The sequence below is a fragment of the Monodelphis domestica genome, chromosome 2 (genome assembly GCF_027887165.1).
Source record: "Monodelphis domestica isolate mMonDom1 chromosome 2, mMonDom1.pri, whole genome shotgun sequence".
In the NCBI taxonomy this organism is placed as follows: Eukaryota; Metazoa; Chordata; class Mammalia; order Didelphimorphia; family Didelphidae; genus Monodelphis; species Monodelphis domestica.
The window spans coordinates 393181452-393206282 of NC_077228.1; the positions used below are offsets into that span (position 1 = coordinate 393181452).

The 24831-nt window shown below is 33.9% G+C and overlaps 1 protein-coding gene across 3 annotated transcripts in view; it reads left to right on the forward strand.

The window, feature by feature from the left end:
* Positions 1–24400, forward strand: part of SMPDL3A (sphingomyelin phosphodiesterase acid like 3A) — a 31800-nt gene extending 7400 nt beyond the window's left edge. For 2 of the 3 annotated variants that reach the window (XM_001379980.4, XM_056818695.1), the window contains exons 2-9: positions 580–793; positions 2129–2273; positions 6301–6397; positions 16282–16460; positions 17719–17899; positions 19336–19460; positions 22662–22979; positions 24227–24400. In XM_001379980.4, the coding sequence (XP_001380017.2) occupies positions 580–793; positions 2129–2273; positions 6301–6397; positions 16282–16460; positions 17719–17899; positions 19336–19460; positions 22662–22979 (1259 nt within the window). In that variant the 3' untranslated portion in view covers positions 24227–24400. Of the gene's footprint in view, positions 1–579; positions 794–2128; positions 2274–6300; positions 6398–16281; positions 16461–17718; positions 17900–19335; positions 19461–22661 lie in introns of all 3 variants that reach the window. The other variant, XM_056818694.1, reaches the window with a different exon arrangement.
* Positions 24401–24831: the final 431 nt, after the last annotated feature.

The window sequence follows — 24831 nt, forward strand, 5'->3', positions numbered from 1 at the left end:
AATGGAAATTCTTACATTTAGGCTAAAAGCTGCTGCTATAAAAATTGTATTCATTCTCTGTTAATCTTAGGTATGGCTTCATATGAAAAACTAAGAGACAGAGATCTCATTCCAGACTCTACCATTAACTCAGCATATAACACAGGGCAAAATCATATTACCTTGCCATATGAGTTCTTCCATCTCAAAAAATGCAAATAATCATACCTGGAGAATAAGTCTTAAATCTTTCAAGGAAACATGCTGTTAAAGCACTAGGCAATATTACTATCCTCCCACAAGGGTGTCTCCATATATTTCATTATTCAGATTAGATCTTAAGATTCACACTATCTCTGAACCCATCAGTTGTGGTTCAAGTTTATGAGTCCCATTGAATTGTCATTTTTCCCAACTGTCTTTTGTTTCCTAACCTACTGACATGGAAAGATTGCATTTAATTGCAAAGCACAGGAGCATACCATTTACTCAAATTTTCCTACTTTGTCATGTGGGGAACTGCTTCCAGTTTTCTTATAAAATTATGTATGGAAACTTAGAGGAAGAAGAATTTCAATAATATTTCCTTTCAAACCATAGGACAGTTTTGGCACGTGACTGACTTACATCTAGACCCTACATACCACATCACTGAAGACCACACAAAAGTATGCTCATCATCCCATGGGGCAAATGCTTCCAATCCAGGCCCTTTTGGAGATTTTCTATGTGATTCTCCATACCAACTCATCTTATCAGCATTTAATTTCATTAAGAGCTCTGGACAGCAAGCATCTTTCATGATATGGACTGGGTAAGTGATCAGTCAAACAGCAGCCAAAATTTATCCAGCATCTACTTTATGGGAAACTTCAATAGAATAGGAAATAACTTAAGAGCATAATTTATATAGACTATATTTCTTCAAGTGCTTTACATTTATCTGGTTCAATAACAGTAGATAAAATGAAGATATTTTTTCAGAGATTAGAAGAGATATTGAGAATGCTGTTCTTAAGTGTGAGATAAGTACTACGTTTTTTCATATAGTACCATATGATTTTTCATATAATTAAAATGATAGCTATGAATTGTGAAATAGTGCCTTTGAATAATGTGTTTTACAGAAAGTATTGAATACACTTGATCACTGTGATGATAGTTCTCATAAGAAGGCATGGAATATATGTTTTATGAGTTGTAAAATAATTTTCTTCTATAGTCTTTCTATTGTACTCATTATTAATTTATTGCCTGTGTATCTAGTACCTAAAAAAGATAGAAAATCAGAAGGTTGCTTGTTCTCAGAATCCCAGAGTTGGAAAGGACCTCTGAGAATGCCTAAACCAAACTGAACCTGAACAGAATTGCTCTCTATAACAGACTCTAAGAGAGGTCATCTATGTTTGTTCAAAGATCTTCAATATAGAGTTCCCATTAGCTACTAGGGTGGTCTATTTTACTTTTGGATAACTCTAGTTTTTAAGAATTTTTCCTTTAGAGCAAATTCCTGTCTTCTTACCTGCACTTCTACCTTTTGATTGCTTAATTTTACCTTTTGGGATTAATAAAAAAAAAAAAACTCAGTTCTTCTACAAGATAGCTTTTCAAATGCATGAAGAAAGGGATTTCTCTCTGGGATCTTTCTCTTTCTTCTCTCTTGATCCTTGTGAGTCAGTGACTTAGCCCATGACTCTCCCATACACCTGTTTGCTTTTCATATTTAAATATTTTCCTTTGATTTCAGTGTCCTTGGTCCCTCTGGACTGAAAAGACCTTTCTTTTTCCATAATGACTATTCACTTTCTATATTACTGTTTTAAGATGATCAAAGTCTGTCACTTACATTATCTCATTTATTTTTCACAAAACCACTGTAAAATAGATGCTATTATTATTCTCGGTCCTATTTTGTGGATGATGAAACCTAGTATGGAGGAGAAGGAAAAGCAAATAGTTTTGGCTGTGTTGGTAAAGTAGTGAAACATTTCGGTAGTAACAGTATGTTTTGGAATATAATTTGCAGCAGCTTTTCATATCATGATTTGTAAAAATTATATATCTAAGATGAATGGCAAAACTTATAAAGTACCATTTTTCCTTAATTACAATCTGTTTTATTAATTAATAAGCACTATTTTCTCTACAGGGATAGTCCTCCTCACATTCCAGTTAAGGAACTCTCCACGGATGTAGTCATAAATGTCATTGGCAATATGACAACCACCATCCAAAGCCTCTTTCCCAATTTACAGGTTTTCCCTGCTTTGGGAAATCATGACTACTGGCCTCAGGTAATTTTATCTTCCATAAAATTTAAAATAATTGTGATCTTTAGGGTTTAAAGGTATAACTCTCAGGATTTGTTATTGACTGTTTGATAGGAAAAGAGGTGGGATGGGGTAAACAAAAAGAAACATACTATTAATTTTTCATAATGTAGAGTCACTTTTCTTGATTCTTCAGGGATTAATAATCTGTTCTGAGTTTACTAGAGCCCTTTTAATTAACTTTATTCTCATCCTCTAATTCCCTTTTGAGTCACTTTACTTTTCTTATTGTTTTTATGGTGGGGAGGGAAGGAAAGATGATAAATCAACAATTTTAGGCTTATATCTTGTCAATAAAATTGACAGTGGATTTGAAACTCTTGGTTAAAATCATATTCAGGAATTATCTAAGGATTCAAATTATTAGAGCTATTATAGTTCCCTATTGCTACAAATTAAAATAAATGTGTTACAGGTTGTTGTAATATATGTTTTAGAATCACTGCTGCCACTAGCAGCCTCACACCATCCATGGGCTGTGCTTTGATCAGAAGGACTTGGGGCCCCCAACTTCTCAACAGTTTCATGCCCTTTTGAACTCTCTCTTCAAAGTTCTTGATTAATTAAATTAAATGTTGCTGATTGATTACATTAAAAACAAAGAGTTTAATTCTCTTTTCATAGAATGAAATGTAATTTTCAGTTGACTTGTAAATACTAAGATTTAGTACTGTGAAGGATGATATGGGGAACTGTGAGGCAGCAAAAGATGATTAAGTCTTGGCAGACAATATTCAAAGATGTATGTTAAATTCAATGTATTTTTTGTTTGTGCTTAAATGTGATATGGATGTTAAGCAGTGTCATGGGTCATATTTTGGACACTTTCTCTGAAAATGTGTTCTAGTTTATATTGGGCATCATTGTCTCTTCCAATTAGAACCAATACCACTAATTTCTTGTTAATAATGCCAAATACTATCAATGAATTTTTCAAAACAGAACATTGCATGTTTCCTAATAGTCAAGCCAACAAACATTTATTAAACACTGGAGTACACAAGAAAAGGCAAAAATTATCCCTTATCTTGAGAAGCTTACATGGGGAAGCTCTAATGGGGAAAATAACAAGTGAAGTGACCATGTATTAGTAAAATACAGACAAAATCATTTTGAGAAAAATCTCAGAGGGAAGGCACTAAGATTATGGAAATATGGGAAAGGATTCTTATAGAAAGTGAAACTTCATCTAAAACTGAAATGAAGAAAGGAGACAAATGAAAAGAGGTAGAGAGTTCCAGTTAAGTGGCACAGCCAGTGAATATGGGTGTTGAAATGTTCTAAAGGCACCTGGAGCTCATATGAGTCTAAAGATTAGAAGAAGGTTAATACTGGAGATAAAAAAAAATATGGTAGTTATAAACTATAGGAATGAATGAATTTACCAAGAGAAACAAAGAAGATCCATGTACAAAAAACTTAAGAAGCACACAGCATGAGGACTCAGGATTGTACAGAGACATTGAAGCAGATTTAGACATAACCCTTAGTTAAGAAGAAAAAGAAGCAACAGTAAATTGTATCTGAAACTCAAAGAGAAGAGAAGATTTTGAAGGATGGTGTGGCCTATCAGCATTCAGTAAAGCTTGAGTAGACTGAATAGAACCTATGAGAGCGTCATTTGCCTTACCATATAAAGCCCCATGTTCCTGAATTCTAGTTCCTGAATCTTTTTGGTAAGAGAGCTTTAATTTTTCAGTTTGAGAAATGAGCGATAGAATGTTTAAAAATCTCAACTTTTGTTTTTATGCTGTTTTAATTGTGAACATAGCAGCCACTCTGTAAATTTGCACTCATAACAGAGTTAAAAAAAAAAAGAAAAAACAGTTCAGAACTGATCAAAACATCAATCATGGCTGTTAGTGTATGCAATGTATGTGTGATTGTAGTTCTTTCAATTCATGTAATCATTGTATGTTTATTAGTTTTCTTGCTTCTGCTTACCTGCTGCATCAGTTCTTATAAATTTTCTTGTAGTTTTATGAACAGCTGACATTTGTTTCTTTTAAAAATGATTTCATTCAGTTTTATTAATTTTATGCTACCTTTGTTTATGAATGTACTCCTCATCTATATATAGCCCCTCCATATAAACAAGAATATGAAAGATGAGAAAAAATAAAAAGGACCATTGTATCCATTTTTTGATATGTCCAATGCTTTATAGCCATAGATGTTTCCCTCATTTGTTCATTTTATTAAAATTATTTTTGTCCTACCATCATTAGTAGAATAAATTGTACTATGAAAAGCACAGAGACAACTTGTTCCAGAATTATCTGTAAATAATAAAATTGGATATTAGGCAATAATGATTGAGATAGATACTATTGAATTAGAAGCATCATATCTAATGAAGACATGCAAATATTTACCATAGAGACACAAAACACACATGCATATATTCACATCTCCACCCATTACAACAGAAGAGGTAAGTATTTCCTTGGCAATCTTTGAAATTCCTTTTTGCTCCCACCCAAGGAAGCAGTCTGGGTCAGGGTCCCTAATTAATCAGTAGATTTTTCCCACACCCATGTACCAGTAAAGCTGGGTGAGCCTAGTGCCCTTCCTTTTTAAACTCCCTTTTCTTGGCCTTGGTTGTGACACACCCAGAAGGCAGTGAGGTAGACTGGATAAAACATGGTACAAAAGATCTTCATTCTGGTTGCAATCCTCTGATTGTGGTGACCATGAGCAAATCATTATTCCCTTATCTATAAAATGAGAGTTTGATGTGTGATATCTAAATTCCAATTCACCTCTAAAAATTCTATGATTCTAAAAATCTAAGTGCTTTATTATGTTTTGACCCAGCACATTAGACTCTCCACTTAATCTCAGTAAATAGGATCTGACCAAGGAGGTTTTAGAGTTATTATGCAATGGATTTTTATTAAATACCTTTTTGGGATGTCATTCTATAATATTCTATCAAGTGACCTTGACCTCTGGCACAAAACAAAAAACAAAATGAGGTAATTAGTTCCAGTTAGAACAAACTGTCTAGTTATTACTTAACATAAATATACATAAGTTTCCACCATCTACTTGGCAATTAGGAAAAATCATCTTGAACTAATGGCTTGGGTGTCACATCAGACAAAGACTAGGATGTTGTATTTGTTTTGGAATGTTGGTCTATATCTTAGTGGAGTTTCCATCAATTTTATATAGGTGGGCAGTCATGAGGCAAAAACATAGCTGCCACAAAATGTGAATGTATTACAATGATTTCCTGATTCTGAAAGTGTCTGTAGGGTTTTAATTTACATCTCTATTCTTTAAAATGAAGGTGTTATGTTTTTGAATTATTTATGCCAATAACAATATTTTCTCCATGAATATAAAAGAATTCTTTGAGAAGGTCAAGCTGTGTGGAATGGTAAAATAAAAACAGCTGTAAAGAATCTCCAGGTTACGAGACAATGTGGGGAATAATGATAATAATAAAGATAATAATAATAGTCATGATATTGATAACTAATTTTCAAATAGTTCTTACTATGTGCCAAGCACTGGGCTCAGAACTTTAATGTTATTTCATTTGGTTCTCACAACAATGCTGGGAGGTAGGTGCTATTATCCCCATTTTACATATTAATACATAAAAGTCTATGATTTCATCAATGTAGGGAACTCCAAGTATGGAAATTTCCTTCCTCAATGAAAATTGGTAAGTGTCAAGAGATAGTATTCAAACCAGGTCTTCTTGACTTCAAGTCCAGCACTTTATTCACTATATCTACATTGCCTCAGATAAAGAGCTTGCTAGAATAAATCATGAAAGGGAATATATTGCAGGCAAATCATAGGAGCTAAAGGAATCAAATTAACTTCTATAATCATTAAATGTTTAGAAGATTGTATGTGATTATGGTCATAAGAATCATATTTGGCTTATTTTAAAAGTTGTTCTACCATCATTCTTTTTCATTCATGCATTTTAATCAAACTTTAAATGGTGCCTTATGTTGTTATATTTTATCAGGACCAATTGCCTATATCCAGCAGCAAAGTATATGATGCTGTAGCCAACTTCTGGAAACCGTGGTTATCTGAGGAAGCCATCCATACTTTGAGGAAAGGTAAATTGTGAGAGCTATGAAGACCTTCTTTTCCATGACTTGAAAACATGTGATTTAGACTTGATCCTTAATTAATTATATTTTGTTGGGTGTGTCATTATAGCCTCAAATAACTCCAGTACCCTGTTTTACTGGAAATCTGAGAGCTGTTAACACTGCTTTAGTTCAGCTGTTGTGAACCAGTTTATCTTGTAGGTAATTCTGTCCTCTATCTCCTTCTCTTCCTGAATTTATTTTTTATTTTAATATTAAAATGATTATAAATTTATTTATTACTGTATGGAGAAAAATGAGAATGTGACACATGAAACAAAAACTGATATGGATTTGAATATGAATATGAATTTTAAAAATAGCTCTGAAAGCAGTGTAGTAGCCAAGTCATTTAAAAAGTGTGAACATATGCAAGTCCAACTTTAACCAAATAGCCACAACTTTGTGAGACATGTAAAATGTAAATGGCTGGGCTTTTCCAATGGAGAATGGGCTGGTGAGATGCTGCAGATTTGAAAATGGGCATACAGGAGGTATTATTATTATGTCTATAAGGATAGATAGTATACCATCATGCCCTGTTTGATAGATGCCCTAAAAGTAGGTTCTTTCTTTTATCTCTTGGCCATTTAGGGTCTATTTAAATGATAGATTAACTAAACACCAAAAAACCCTAAATGAACTTTCTAACCTAACCATAGTCTCCTAGAGACAGAAGAACTTGTAGAAATTTCAAATCCAGGCAAACTGATGACTAAGTAACATTCTTAAGGAAAGTGTAAATTGAAGACTTCTGGAGGCAGTAAGGTCAGTCAGCCAGCATTTATTTAAAAGTACTTTGTAGGTCCTGGTAATGTATGTTAACTAAGAACCAGATGGGTAAAGATGATCAAATTAAATGCTAATAGGAAAATGGAGAAACAGGCCTAATATGATATTGCTAGAGCAACTGTGAGTTGTTTTAGAAAACAAGATGGAAGTATACATTAAGAGCTATAAAGCTGATCATGCTCATTGAACTAGGGATCCCATTACAAGGATTGGACCCTAAGGACATTATTAAGAGGGTAAAAAGCAATGTATGAAGGAAAATATTCATGAAGCTTTTTCTGTTACATCAAAATAACTGGAAATAATGTAAATGCAATGAATGGAAGAATGGCTGAATAGAGGGATATTTTAATGTAATGGGGATTGTGTTATGTTATTAGAAATGGCAAATATTGGAAATATAAAGAAAATAAGGGAAACATGAAGAGATGAAAAAAGAATACGAATAATAATCCTATGATTACATAAAAAAAATCAAGAGCAAAAAATATCCAAGGAAAACAAATCCAAAGGGAACTCAAAAGCAGAGGATGTTTATGTTATCATATACATATAATTTACATATCTTAAAAGAAATTGTAAGTGATGTGGAGTTTGTGGTTTTGCACATAATTTTTAATGCATTTGTTTAATTAAAATTTTTCTTTGCTGATGGTGGTGGTGGTTATTAAGTATATAATAAAAAAATAAAAGCACTTTGTTTCAGGCACTATGCTAAGTTCTGGGGATATAAAGATGAAAAAACTCAAGGTCTCTTTTCTGTAGGAACTCACATTCTAATAGGAGAGATAACATATATAATGCAAGATATATACACTAGAGCTTGAAGGGAAGACTTGAGATGGGGAACCCAGAAAAGGCTCCTGAAGAAGGTGGGATATCAAAGCTTCTGTTTTGAGAGAAGACAGGGAAGATAGGAGTCTGAGACAAGGAGAAAAGCCTTTTTAACCTGAACAAGGGACCATCAAGACTTGTGCAGGGATTTGAGAGATGGAATGCTTTAAGAGGCAGCAGCTAGGCCACTATATTGGATCATTGAGAGTGCAGAGGAGAGTAAAGTGTAAAAACAAAACAAAACTAGAAAGATAAAAAGTGGTCAGCTTGTGAAGGGATTAAATGTCAAAGAAATGAATTTATGTTTGGCCTTGAGGTAATAAGAGCCACTGGAGTAGAGTATTTGTCAGATCTGTGTTTTAAGAAGAACACTTTGATAGCCCACTGGAGGGTGGATTGGAGTAGGGAAAGATTTGAGGAAGAGAAATGAATTAGAAGGCAATTGCAAGTCTAGGAAAGAAGTGATGGGGGTTCTCTGCAAGAATGGTTGATTTGATGAAAGAAAGAGAAAAGGGAGATAGGAAAGATGTGAAGGTTAAAGGCTGTGACTTTGACAAGAGATTGTGAGGAGAGTGAGAGAGAGAAGAGGCATCTGGTAGTATATTACATGTAGCAAGACTTGAGTGAGGTACAACTGAATTTAAACCTTTCCTCTGATATCTACTAGTTGAGTGACCTTGGACAGGTATTAATAACATCTGTGACAGAATTATTGTGAAAATAAATGAAAAATGTATTTGCATTTATATACATGTAAGCACACATATATGCATAACATATATGAAAAATATTAATACTGTGCTCTTCATTTTAGGCTCAAGTCTGTCAAAAGCAGTTCTATTTAATTTATCATGAATCCTTATCCAAGCTATTTCTAATTTGGTGAGATGTTCAAAGAAGCATAGTATCCCATTACCTATGATATGATGGAAAAATTTCAGTGAACATTTATAGGAATCTTGAAAGAAGAAAAAAATATGTTAAAATATAGTCTGGGTTTAAACTTATTCAAGAATAGTTGAGTAGCCAAGCTATCCCCTTCCCTCTTGGAACACTTCCTATACTCCTGGAGTAACCAAAGGAGCCTCCTACCTCCCTCCTTTCAATACTAATCTCCTTTCTCAATTGAGAATGGTGAGTCCTCAGGCCAATTTCTTTTGGTAGGGAGGAAATGAGCTAAGCTTGATTATCATGACCCTTAATACATTTTTAAAGCCATTCCCCACCCTCTCCTATCACCTTTGCCTTCTGCCTATTCTAGAGAAATTAAAAAAGATTAAAAATATGCTTTCACACACATAGATACATATCATTAAAGCTCTCTGCAATTTTAAAGCATTTTATAAATGTTAGAAATTACTATTGTTGCCAGAAAAAAATGGACTAAAGAAAAGAAGGATAAGGAGAAATAATCTTAAAATATATGAAATTAAATAGGGTTAAGTTACAGAATGAAAATTTTAAAGTTTGCTACTTAGAAGACTTGTTAAGCATTGGAAATAGGATTTGGAGACTGATTCAAGAGTTTCATTCTATTAAAGCTTTAAAGAACAGGTCCCTCTGGGCAAACCACTTAATTCCCATTGCCTAGCTCTTACCATTCTTCTGCCTTGGAACCAATGCACAATATTAATTCCAAAAGAGAATGTAAAGGTTAAATAAAAACAAAACATCTCAGATCATGAATTGAACTTGCCCTTGACTCTTTGCATTGTACACCTTCTCTAAAAGCAAGTTTCTCACCTGTGCAAGGAAACTTTGACAAAGATCTCTCTGTCCATGGCTTTTTGACCAGATAACACCATAACAGGAGGTCTCACTAGAGACCTTAGCTTGATGCATCATTAAGTAGGAATTCCCCCCCATGAAGAGACCCAGTTTCATTTGATCATATTACAAAAATTTACATTTAATTTTTTCAAGTAGCAAACATCTGTTTTCCCCTTTCCCTCCTTCTCTCCCTCTTTGTCTCTTCACCCTTTCTCTCTTTCACACTCACCACTACTGTATTGGAAATTTTTTAAAAAACCCTTGTAGCATTATATCATTTTCTCAGAGTACCTGTTAATAGATATTTAGGTGTTTTATTGCATAGAATGCTGTACCTGAATTCATATCTTACTAGCTATGTGACTCCAATAAGTCATAGTCTCAATCTGTCTCAGTTTTCTCACCTATAAAATGGAGATAATAATAGCACCTAAACTAAGGGGTGTTTAGAGTTTTTTAAAGTTTAAGTCACTATATAAATACATATTATTAGTCATCTTTAGGCTCTTGAGCATCTTTACTTGACCTCAACCACACCCAGAGATGATAATATTCTTGATTTTGTTGTCACTCAGAAGTGTTTCACCTCCACAATCCTGAGCTCTGGCTTCTTTGTGACTATAACTGTATGTCTTTCTTTCATTCCTCTTATTGCTGCCTCCAATGGCTCCAATCCTCCATTTTCCCAAGTTATCCTCCTTACCTGAACCTTACTTTTCTTCTTTCAAAATCTCACCCTTGTAGTTCACCTGTTCTATTTTATGCTGTTTTTGACTCTTGCATCAATTGCTTTATTGTCCTTTTGAAGCTTATTACTTTCCATATCCCAACTTTATCCACTCCTCCTCAAGAGATGTAAAAAGCTCTGCTAATAGAAAGTGACAGAACTTTGCTGTGTCTACTAAAATTTTGTCATCTAGGGCCCTTACAACTGCATGCTAATCCTTTTGCTTGCTCTTTTTTCAAGCTACATACCCTTCCATCTCCTCCTTTTCTTTTAGCAGAGGACCTTTATCCATACTTCACTGAAATAATTGAGGCTATCCATTATTAAATCCTTATCTTCTCCAGTTTCAAATCATTTCACTATCATTCATACTTTTCCTCCTTTGCTTGAGTACTGGAGTATTGAAATTGAAAAATTTCAGCCCCTCTTTGCTCTTGATCTCATTCCTTCTTACCTCCTCTGGTATCGTTTGGTCATCCCCCCATTTCTCCTTAATATTTCACCTTTCCTAAACGACCAAGTCCTTCCCTTCTGCCTTCAAATATGTCCAGATCTTTCTCATTGGCATCATCAACAGTCAGTCAATGGATATAACTAGTTCAAAGCAAAGGTATTTACTATGATGGCTTAGTTAAGAATGGTAGAGTAGCTACAAAGCATCCCTCCCTGTCTCCCATAAATGTCAGGCTTGTGTTCCCATAAATAAGGTTCCCATGGGAAGAATGAGCACATACTTACTGTACAGTAGTAATGAAACAAATTTGTTGGGAAAACATGCATGGGCTACTCACACCCAGTGTCCTTTTCTTTTTCTTGTCTCTGATCACCAAGGTTAGCCCTCCTTTAAATTCATGGTTTATTCTGCTCTCTATCTCAAGATATCAATCTCCTTGAACTATCTCTTTGTATTCATATCTGTTTCTGCTCCCTCAACTATGCCTCAGTGGCAAACCCTTGCACTCTTGGTTGGAATGTTTGATGCTGGGTCAGAAGCTCTGGGACTAGATGACTGGCGGAAGGTCAGACCGAGAGGAATACCCCTCTCTTCTCATGCTATAGGCATGAGGGTCTCTTCCCCAAAGCAGTTCCTGTATCCAACTCTCCCTAAACCATCTAGGGTCATCAGTAATTTTCAATAGGACAGTGGGTGTTCCCCTTTCTAACTCATTGGGGTTATGATATTCAGCATTAGTAAAGGGATAACAGAATGTCAGCACATAGTTAAAGTATTCCTCTATGTTTATATCTTGTGACTGTGTCACCTGAATTGGGGTGGAGAAACCAAATTTATCTTATCCTTGTAATTAGTCTCCTTACTGTATAATCTTCCCTTTCTAATCCTCCTACACAATGGCCAGATTGATATTAATAATGCAGAAGTCTGACCATGTTACTTTCTTGCTTAAGAAGCTTTAGTGGTTCTCTATTATCTTTTTTTTTTAAAAACCCTTCTGTCTGAGATACTAAAGTCCATGCTAAATATTAGTAGGCAATTGGGGTTAAGTGACTTGCCCATGGTTATATATCTAAGAAGTGTCTAAGGTCAGATTTTAACCCAGGATCTCCTTTCTTCAGGTCTGGCTATCTAGTCTATTGTCTTCCAATGCAATAAATACAAATTCTTCTTTTCAATTTTTAAAGACATTGATAATACCGTCCTACTCTCTAATTCCAGGCTAATTTTACAAATACTCTCATATATTCTTCAGTCCAGCTAGACTTGCTTATTTTTTTTCCTCACACATTTCTGTCTGTGCTTTTACACAGTCTGTTCTTCATTCTTATAACATCCTCTCTCCTCACCCCTATTCTAATGTGGCACAATTCTTTGTGCCTCAGTCTTTGGACTTCAAAGCCACATGAAGATACATCAATAGATGATAATGCACAAAGACAATAGTCATTCTCGGCTTTGGAGAGAATACTACTAATTCTCCTCACCTCTGCCTCTTGGAACTCTGGTTTTCCTTTAAGGCTAAGTTAAAAGTTCCACCTCTCTTCAAGGGATCTTTCTTGATTTCTACAATCTTCACATTTTATAGATAAGGAAACTGAGATAAAGAGATTCGGATATGCCCAGGGCAAATAACTGCCAGAGAAAAGATCTGATCTCCCCTCTTTTTAACTCAGAGTATGATGTTCCATCCAATGAGCCACCTAGCTGCCTATGTATTTATTTATTTTTTTAAATCTTTTATTGATTATCTATAAACATATATCTTTTAGTAGAATGTCAGCTCATTTTTGACAGACACTGTATTTCTTCTGAATTTATTTCTGTAGGGCTTAGCATAGAATTTGGCATAAATATCTGTTGACTGATAGACTGACACCAAGGTCTTCCCATAGTTCTTAGAGAATCTTGTTGTAATGGTATTTTAAATTCTATTTAGTCTTTGCTATATTTTAGTTTCTTTGTTTTTTCTATTTTACATTAATTTTCTTTGTTGGGTTTTGTTTTGTTTTGTTTTTGTTTTGGTCTCTACTATAGGAAACAAAAGATGAATTGTAAAAGGGTCATCTCTAAACTTGGAAAGATACCTTTTTTTGCCTCTTTGGAAAACTATACAAGGGCATCTTAAGTTCCTTGTTACATGTCCCACCCTGACCTGTGATATTTTCTTCCACCTAAATGACTTCCTTTCTGGGGAAGCCAGCCCCAAAGATAGCCTAGAAATACTGCTAGAATACTGTTGCATGATTATTCTTTGTATTTATATGTTCATAAAATTTCTATCTGGAAGTAAAGTTAGAGGAAACCAAGGCCCAGAAAAATGAATTAACTTTCCCAAGATCTCACATAGTCAGCTACCTACAAAAGATGTAAGCTCAGGTCTTCTGGCTCTAGAGCCAATGTTCTTTAAAAAAAAAAAATTCATTTTTTCACTATATTAAAATACCCAGTTAATTCCCTCTCTTCCTCCCCTCACCCCATCAGAGAAGACATTATTTGACAAAAAGTGTTTTAAGATATATATATGCATATATATATGACATAGTATACACACATATTTATTTAAATATATATATATATATACTATGTCTTACTTATTTTTTTTCAGTTTTTTCTCTGGAGTTGACATACAGAAAAGTCATTCTCCAAACAGTATTTCTTTTAGTTCACTCTTTAATGTTCTCTTGGTTATGCCCATTTTGCTTTTCTTAATTTCATGTAGGTATTCTTATGTTTTCCAAAATTAATCTGTTCATCATTCCTTAAGGCTCAGTAGCCATAATACTCATAATACTCCATTAAAATCATGCTACCACTTGTTTTGCCATTCCCCAGTTGATAGGCATCCTTTCAATTTTTAGTTCTTTGCCACCACAAAGAGAGCTCCTATAAATATTTTGGAATATATAATTATTTTCCTTTTTTCCTGTTCACCTCATGAAATAAACCCAATATCAGTATTGCTGGGTCAAAAGGTATACATAGATTTATGACTGAGGATAATTCCAGATTAAAGGGCCAATGTTTGCCCTGTACCATACTACTTCTTAGTACAGTGTGACTCCCTCTATCCTTTCTACTCTACCACTACCTTGTCATCTGTTTACCATTAGGCTAGACTTTAGAAATAAAAAAATACCCTAAATGACCAAGTTTGATTCCTTTTTATCTTGCTATTAAACAAACTAATTTTTTTCAAGATGTGTCATATAGCCAATTTCTTAGTTACATGATATGTTGTAATAGGACCAATAGTTTTCTGATATATCTCCTTTACTCCAACCCACAACATTTTGGGAAGCTTTATTTGAAAGAAAACAAAGCTGCCTCCATGATCTTGATTGGTCTTAGCTTCTTTTTACCCAGCTTCCTGATCATCAAGAGACATGAAAATTTTCAGCCACATGTAGTTGGCACCTACATGGTGGATGCCTAAGACCATAAGGATTACCTTACCCTGATGATTGACTATGAGATATATTTCCAGATGGAGATGAGTGTGACTAAGGACAGATTATGCATATTCTTGATTGTTTAGGACAAGGTAAACCTCCTGTGTTAAATGTTGAGTGACTTTCAAATTCCTCATTTTGTCCTAACATCAAACCTGAAATAATAAGATTCTGGCTTTAGAGCCAGAATGTGTGTATAATAAGGGTAGATTAAATTTCTGTCTCATTTGGTTAGGTGTAGTCAGTTCTGTCTTATGGTAGGTTATAATTCATATGTGCTTAACATTTTCTCTTCCACAGTCCTCAATGATAATGGGTATAGACCCATATGTGTAACTTGAGGTTGTAGAAGTCAGCTTTTCAAAAATAACTTCAGTAGAAAGTTCATATTCATTTTTCTTTACTACCATTAACCACCCCTGTAGTAAAATATATATCCTGTGGTAGAACACTGAAATTTCAATTAGGATACCAACTTTGGATCTCATCTGGGCTCTTTGTGTGAATTTTGGCTGATCACTTAATTTGGGGGGAATTATTTCCTCATCTATAAAATGAAGAGGTTGGAGAAGATTAGTTGTATAGTTTCTTTCATCTCTAAATCCTATAATTATATGAGATAAAAGAGGAAGAGAAGTAGAAGGAAGAAGAAAAAAGGAAGAAGGAAGAGGCCAAAGAAAGGATGACAATGACAGAATGATTAGAAAATTCAAGGAAGAAAATATATTTTAAAAAAGGGGGACCAGTGTCTATAATTATGAAGGAATATTTGTACCTTCATGAAATTATTTCCCATTTTATTCTATGGGATTCTATTACAATCTCCACTATTAGAAAGTTTCATCTTAATATTCCATTCCTCCTATACCACAATACTTTCTATTTTATACTTCTTTCTCATTTTCCTTGAGCTCCCTCCAAAACTCCTTGACATTCTCTACTCTGTCCTTTCTTTCTATCTCTGATGAAAAAGTAGTCTTTCTCCTGGATCTCATATATTCTCCAAATAATTGTCCATTTGTCTTATTTCTCTCTAATCCAGTAGGTATTTCAAATTGGATATTGATGAACCATCCAGATTCAACAAACCCCAAACAAAGCTCCTTGTTTCCCCCCTTTAATAAGATCTTCTTCTATTTATTGATGGTATCACAATCTTTCTAATTAACCTGATTTTAGTTTATTTTATACTAGTTCTCATTCACCATCACTGACATATCCAATTATTTACTGAATCTTGCTGACTTTATCTTTACAACATCTCTCAAATATGACTCCTGTCCATTCACACAGCTACCATCTTAGTTCATACCCTCATGACATCACTTAGATCAATGGTGTCAAACTCAGTTTGAACAACTATAAAATGGGATTAAAACAACACTAATCTTAGGGTTGTGAGGAAAAATGAGATAATATTTGTAAAGCACTTTGTAAACCTTAAAACACTATGTAAATACAAGTCAGTATGGTCAAACAGAGAGCCTAAATCAGAATTTAATACTGTAGTTTCAAAACTCGGATTTGATCTGTGATTTCATTGACCTGAAGAACTCTCAGTAAAGACACACCATCTACCAATGCAAGTCAGCCTCTGATCTGTTATGTTTAGCTTTTAGAATTCCAACTAATTCATTAATTAATTACATTATAGCATATAAGTTTCCCTATTCTGTATCCTCCTAATGGCAAGCTATGACTGTTCTTGAAGGAAAGTTATGAGGATCAAAGCTCCATTTTTGGTAGCAGATACATATTCTTATTAAGGACTTAGTTGTGTGTGTGTGTTTTCCTGTAATGGGTGTTTAATTTGTTTTCACAGGTGGCTTTTATTCACAGACTGTTCCATCTCATCGGAACCCTCAGTCCCTCAGGATCATCAGTCTAAACACAAACTTGTATTATAGCCCCAATAATGTCACTCTCAACCAAACTGACCCAGCAAATCAGTTTGAGTGGCTGGAGAACACACTGAAGAGCTCTCGGCAAAATAAAGAAAAGGTTAAACACCGTGCTGTCCAAACCCTTCAGATATTTAAGCAATTGGGCCAAGGAGTGATAGGTTAGGTAAAAAAGAAAAGAAACTTTGGGAATAGAATAAAGATCCCAAACCTGCTGGGCACATCTTAAGGACACAACATAGAGAACTAGATCTGAATGAGTGTTAACTGGAGCTGAAAAAATAAAAGGGAGAGAAAGGCAGACCTATTTAGGGAGTATGAGGTGGGGGGATAGTTTTACCGTCTCCCAGCATGGGGTTTTTCTTACTCAAATGACAGGTGCTAATGATGATGCTTAATTAGGCACATTCAGCAGAGGAATTTAAAAAAAGGATGTAGCACAGAGGAGTAGAGAAAAGATTGAAAATCATTGTTTAATAATTGTTAAATTATTTTTGTTTAATTGTTAAATACTGACTTACAGTCAGTATTTAATGTTTCATAAATCCTCGCAAGGATCATTGGAGCAGAGTTGGGCATTGGGCATCTGGTGGACTGCTTGTAGAGTGATAAATAAAAATATACTGTAAAGTATCCCAGTTTCTCCATATCCCTAGGGGCCACCACTAAGGAAAAGAATAAGATCTAACAGGAAGCACTCAAATTTTCTTTTTGTATTATCAGTGACTATTTTAGTCAATATGTGTACTCTTGACAATCCTATTATATACAGTAACAATTTTTAACTTGTTCTAGATAAGTAACTTGCATGAAAGTTGAATGTTACAGAGGGAAGGACATTGCCTGTAGAGTCAGTCAGACAATCTGAGTTCCAGTCTCACCTTTGATGCTTATCACCATTAAGACCTTGAGCAGATCACTCTCTGCATCAGTTTCCTTATCTTTAAAATGAATGAGCTAGACCAAATTACCCCTGAGATCCCTTCCTACTTCAGATTTATGAATCTATAATCCTATGAATAATTTATAGCACTATCACACCTAGGCATCTGTATAGTTCAAATGGGAAAACAGCTTAAAACTGTTTATTGAATTATTCCCGGATAATTTCAGGGGAATGGCTTATTAAAACATCCCCCCCCCCCCCAATAAAACAACAACCAGGTTATAGTACTGGGATCCTATATATTTCAAATGATTTTATAATTAGACTTTTTACAATGAACATAACTTATTTAGCATGTCTCAAATACTTAATTCTATTCCAGTGGGTGGTGGTGACCTTTACTATACAAGGTCGATGAGAGAGATCTAGGTTATTACTTACAAATATGCTTTAATGTATTTGTTTTTTTCAGGTATATGTGATAGCACACGTCCCAGTGGGATATCTACCATATTCAAGAAATACAACTGCTATGAGAGAATATTACAATGAGAAACTGATTGGTATTTTCCACAAGTACAGTGATATTATTGCAGGACAGTTTTATGGACACACTCACAGGGATAGCATTATGGTCCTTTCAGATAGCAAAGGTAATGTTGGACGGTGTGTGTAAACTGATACATACTCTCTGCCAAACAGCTAATGTGATACAGAAGATTACAGAATTGTAGTTCATTGAAAGCTATGCATACTGAAAGGCACAATAACTCAGATTCCCCAAATCCCATCTTTTTCTGTTGCCTTTTGGGTTTCAGCCTACAAGTAGAAATTATACTATCTACTCTAACATGTTATGATAGGAGTGATTTTACTTTTATACACAGTAGTTTTTAACTGTATAATCTCAACATTACTTGATTGGCCTCAGCAAGAGAGCCCCTTAAGCTCCAGCTAAGTTAATTTTGTTTTAGAATAAATGTTATCCTTGAATTTTGAGGTATTCTGCTTACATTTATTTCCATTGCTCTTAGCTTGATTTATTTTAAAGTCCAAGGAACTTGGAGCAAAGTTGTTTTTTTATTAGTTGTTTAAAATTTAACATATTCAGCAGCTAATCTGCAATAAATCTCTCAATTAAGTACTGACTGATATTGTCACTGTTTTTGCTTAAATCAAAACCTTTCTTCATACAAAAAAGTGTCTTTGCTTAACCTGGCCAAAGAGGAGGAGGGAACAATCATTTTATGGCAAAAATTTCATCTCCACTCCAGGAAAGATGTACCACAGCCAGCAACTTTATTTTGAAAAGCCAACTCTGCATCTAACTGGTGCTTTGTATTAGTCTAAAGGGCAATGCTGTTTTCTTTGGCAGTGCATTAAAACCTTGGCAGAGGGACAGGAAGGAAAAATATGGCAACTTATGGGTCTTCTTGAGTCATGTCATCAGACTGAATGATCAATCATGGTGTAAAGTATTGAGAATAGCCTGGATATCTGATATATCTAAATTCTATATATGAGAACAAAAATCCATTCTTAATTCAATTATGAAGTAGATTTATACATTTCTCTCCATTTTGCATTTGAGAACTGAAAATACTGGTTTCTAATTATATAACAATTTATCAAATTATATATGCAATATATGAATATGTATATGTACGTAAAATTGCACATGTATATACATTATATATAAAATACACATGTTAGCAATCAATAAAAACACACACATATATATTTAATAGAAATTGGAAGATATTTTTCTTTTGTAGAGAAATGAAGAAATGGTTATTCTCCCTCTTTGTACCTAAGACCTTATTTTAATTTGTATTCTCTGCTTTTGTTGTTTTTTCCTGCAAATAAAGAATTTTGAGGAAAATGGTCTGTTTCTTTAGGGTATTGTGACTTGTTTTCCCTCAGGAAGGAATTCAGAACTATAAAAAGTGCCTACTACTAGTATAGCATGTGAATAAAGTTCTTAATATGTATCTATTGGGAACAGAGTAAGTGAGAGGTACAGGATAAACTACTTGTACTTTTAAGACCTTTGCTTAATATGGTTTGCATGCTTATGTGCTTTAACTAGGAAATCCAGTCAGCTCCTTGTTTGTGGCTCCTGCTGTGACACCAGTGAAGAGTGTAAAAGAAAAATTTACCAACAACCCTGGAATCAGACTGTTTCAATATGATCTTAATGATTATCGATTGCTGGTAAGTAGACATTATTCAAATAGGGATATGATTGTGTGTTTTGGTAGGTTTCTTTAGGTTAATTAGGATTTTTGAAAATTCTGATGTAAGGAACTATTGCTATAGATCTCATTTAGCAACTGTCTAATTTATAGTATTAGAGAATTTCCAGAGTCATTGGAAGATTAAGTGACTTGTCTAGAATCAGATGTCTAGTATGAGTCAGAGGCAGAACTTCAACCCCTTTCTTCCTAATTCTGAAGCCATCCCTCTTACTGACTCTACGAATTGTCTTTTAGGCTATCCCTACAACACAAAATATTTCAGTGTGAATGTTGTAATATATGTAGTCTTGTGATGTCTTCTGTATCTGCTTATATAATTTTTAGTTTGCCATGGAAGTTTACTTATTTCTTTAATGAGCAAACATTTATTAAATACTTCCTTGGACAAGACCCATTAGGGATTCAAAGACAAAATGGAAAAAAGTTCCTGCCCTCAAGAAGCTTACATTTTACTGGGAGATATCACATCTAAAAAAATAAGTAAGTCCAAGAGAATTTTAAGAGAGAGAGAACACAAACAACTAGAATATAGTTAGGAAAGGTTTTTCCTAAGAGGTTGCATGTGTTTTGAGCCCTCAAGGAAACTAAGGTTTCTGAGAGATGGAGGAAAAAGAAGTGTTTCCAGCCTAGATAAAGTCTTGAAGGTTGGAAATGGGGTGGTCACCACAGGGAACAACCTTGTTCTTAAGATTATTTTGGCAGCTATTGTTTTGAAACATAATTGGAGGAAGGTGGATTAGGAGACACATTAGGAATTTAGAATTAAAATTTTGAGCTGGAAGGAAGATAATTTAGAAGTCCTGTAGTCTAGAGATCCAAACATTCCACTGAACTGGTTTAAGGGGCCTATAATATAGATGTTGGAACCAGATTTAAATATAATTGGGAAATATTTAACAAAATGAATACAAATACAGAATATCAGAGATATTGTTAACTTGTAGTTCTCTGAGTCAAAATGTGCCTGCAAAGATCATTTTCTATTTGAGTTTGACACCTTTGATCTTGTGCAACTTTTTCATTTTACAAATACTTTTTTAGGTTAAGTGATTTACTCAGGATCATCAAGGTAGTAAAAGTAGGAGACTTTTTTCTTGTGTTTAATCACTGCCCTATTAAAATTATCTCCTATTTACTCAGTGTTTCCTGAGGCCAAATAATTGTACCATTCTTCTGAAGCAGAAGCAACATGGGAATGTATTCTGAGCTATGGATTTTAGGTTTAACCCTTTGTAGCCTTAGCTAGGAGTACTTCAGTAGAATCATTTCTTTTTCTCAGATTGAAGCTGATATAATTCCCCCAAAAGTTTTAGCCTTTGTCACTTCAGAGCTTTCCTCATAGAAAGAAGTTTTATAATTTGTTCCAAGATTTTCCTAATCAGTCACTGAGCTGGTTATATTGTAACCTAACATTCACATTCAGTCTTCTCCTTAAAGCATTATAGATATGCTTAACTATTTTTTTCTTGAGGGTAGCCTAATTTTTTTAAACCTACAATTTATAAATTCTAAATTGACTTGACTAGAAGATTTAAAAACATATTTAAGCACAACTATAAGTAGTTCATATAAAAAAATGTTTTCTCAACAGAGTTTGAGAAATGAACTTGGAAGATGTCTACAGAAACAGTCAAAGGCATCTGAGTACTATATTTTAATAGCAATTTTATTTTCCCCCTCTGAGTGTGGCAAAGGACTTCCTTCTAATATTCCCACTGGTAAAATATATTTTCATTCAAGAAGACCTGGAGCATGCGACTCTAGCTGTATCTAGCCACACAAAGTGAAACGGAGAATTAAAATAATTAGTTAGCAGTCTGGCCCAGTATAGCCTTTTTTGGCCTCAATTATCTGGCCTTTTGTAATAAAAGTATTTTTTTGGCCTGCATCATCCAGCAAATTTTATCAATTCTGTAGCTCACTTTTCTCATACAGATTCAGCTTCTGTAAATGAAGAACTAATAATGTGACTTTTTAGGCTGAAACAAATAACTATGGTAGAAAATGCCTAGAGAATTTTTGAAATTATGGTTCTGTATAATCACATAGTACCTTCCCCTTAGAATAAAAGATCACTGGGGTAGCTAGGTTGCTCAGTGGATAGAGATAACTAGGCTTAGGGACAGGAGAACATGTGTTCAAATCTAGCCTCACATACTTCCTAGCTATGTGACCCTATGCAAATCACTTAATCCTGTTTTTCTAGACCATATCTTACTTCTGCCTTGGAACCAATACTTAGTATCAATTCTAAGACAGAAGGTAAAGGTTTAAAAAAAAAATAAAAGCTTATTATAAGTAAGGATAGCTTCATTCTTTCCATTTATATTATGGTATTATAAACTTTAAAGTGCTATATAAATGCTAGTTGTTATTATTATTTTTACACGTGTCCCCAGCACATAGCACAGTGCCAGGCACATCTTAGGCTCCAAATAATGCTTATTGATTGCTGGTTTGATGGTACATTGGTTGGAGAAAAGGGAAGAAAGGGTTTTTAATGGAGCAAAGGTACGGTTTTTAAAAAATAAAGAATAAGTTCCATCTTGGTTCCTTTTTTTAATAGGTGTGAGCTACAAACATCCAATTTAATCTTATCAGCTAGCAATAACTCGTACAAGTCTTAATTGGTGTTCTCATTGTATAATAATAATAATAAATAACATTTAAAAATAGCTTATGATTAACAAAGTACTTTTTGCCCATCAGTTAGGTAATTGGCATACATATTATTATCCCTACTTAATAAATGAGGAAAATGAAGATCATGAAGGTTAAATGCCTTGTCCGTTGGTTTTTGGAATTAACAAGGCAGGGACTCAAATCCTGGTCTTTTGAAAGCAAGCCTAATTTTCCTTTCATTTTAACACAATGTTCTCCTCTTCCCTGATGGTGAATATGGATATATAAATAAAGATTTGTATATCTATGTATATATATATATTTAAATTATATTTTATTTGATCATTTCCAAGCATTATTCGTTAAAGACATAGATCATTTTCTTTTCCTCCCTCCCACACCCCCCCACGCCCCATAGCCAACGCGTAAATCCACTGGGCATTACATGTTTTCTTGATTTGAACCCATTGCTATGTTGATAATATTTGCATTAGAGTGTTCATTTAGAGTCTCTCTATGTATATTTTAATTGCAGGATACTTGGCAGTATTATTTAAACCTCACAGAGGCTAACATGAAAGAAGAACCCAGCTGGAAGTTGGAGTACATCCTGACAAAGGCTTATGGGATTGAAGACTTGCAACCAAAAAATTTATATGAATTAGCTAAACAATTTACAGTCTTAGATAGTAAACAGTTCTTAACATATTATAAGCATTTCTTTGTGAGTTATGACAGTGATATCATGTGCAGTGGAGATTGTAAGACCTTTCAGATTTGTGCAATTATGAATCTTGACCAGGAATCATATGCAAACTGCTTGGAGCAGTATGGCCTTTGGCACATGCAATAGGTATGTCTGATTAAATGATTAAATTTGAATGATTAAATCTCATTGATCTATTTATGAAATTTATAAATTACTGTTAGATAAATGGAGATCTTTTCCTTTTAATTATGCCCAATTTTTAAAATTTGTTTAACATTCTGATTTTTCATTATTATTGAACAGTACTTATGACTTTGGGATGTGAATTCTCTCATTCCCTTGGCATTGTTATTTATTCCCAGACTAGAGGAAATTGTCATTTACACAGCAAAGCAAATTACCACTACCCATGTTGAAGCCACAGGACCTATTTTCAGTGTCCTTCAATAAAAGCTTTATAAATAATCTTGTCATATAAAAATATTTGAAAAACTAGATAATGCAAGATTTGCTTACACTAACCTACAAAATGGGAAATGGGAAATTTATTCTCGTCTTTCCATGCAATTGGCCTTAGGTAAAACCAATGAATCTATTTGTGCCAGTTTCTGCATCTACAACTGAAAACTATATTTGGGTCTATGATCCAATTCATCTTACAATATATGGGAAATAGAGCTATATGGAGCATTTTTTGTCTTTGGGGATTAGAGGAAAAGAATTTCATTCATGCTTCTTTCACTTCCCACTGTACCCCTACCATACCAACTCTATGAATGTTAGAATTTGGGGGAAAGACTTTCAAAAGATCATGTTAGGATCTTAAATGGGATCTTATAAGAGAAGAGGAAAATGAGTTCTTGTTGTGGGTGGGGGTTTATAATTGCCTTTTTATCTATATTCTCTTAACTAGACCACAAATTACTTCCTCATTTAATATCCTCTTCTCCTGCTGAGAGTAAAGTTATACTCTAAAGGAAAAGAGGGTAGGGAAGACCAAGTCAGTAATTTTATAACAACCAAAGAGAAGAATTATGTTCAAGCATCTTTAAAGTCTTGACTTGATGGGTTAAGAAGTTTTATAAATACAAGATGTTTTTATAGTAAAACAAAATTATTGCAACTTCATAGGACTGGGAAAAATCAAAGTCCAATAATGCATACAATGAATATGGAAAACACTACACTTAACTAATCATTAAATAATATGTTTTTGTTTTGCAATGGGTTTTAAAAGTTTTTTTTTTTTAAATGAGAATGCTGAAAAAAATATTTTGTATACATACTATGGGAAAATCACTTGATATGCACCTTCAGCTATAAAAAGTGGCATTCAGGTTTTGTGCAATATTTCTTTTATTACTGAATAATAATTTTTTTATTTCCCATAGGAAAATTGGAACATGCAATTTAAATAAATTATTGTGGAAAACTGAGGACCATTCTGTTCAGTACTTGGATAATATTTGCATTCTTCAGAAATACTTGACAATTATAATGCCTATTTTTATTGTCATTTCAGGTTGTGTCCAAATATACAATAAATTATAATATATTCGCAATAATTCCTGTCTTGACTTTGCCTCATTCATTGGTTGATAGATCTTTAAGACTTTATTAGCTTAATCTTATGACTGAATTTAAAGCTACATTCACCTTCACAGACCTCAAATGAACAAATCAATTTAACATCTACTATGAAATACACTTATTTTCACTGACTGACCATTTCCTTGAATTGACTTGTTTAGGTAGTTAGAGAAATAAGCATCCATGTCATGATATCCTTGACTGTAACTAAATAACGCTGAAGTCAATGTTCAATTTAAAAAAAAACTGATTAAAACTATTCTGACATGTTATAGATGTAAGTATCCAATGACTACAATCATTTACTCATATGAGTATGAGATGAGCTGTCTGAGGTATTAAATAGAGATTCTGTTTTGATAGGGTAACTAGTTACTCTTCTAAAGTAAGGGGCAACCAGGTGGCT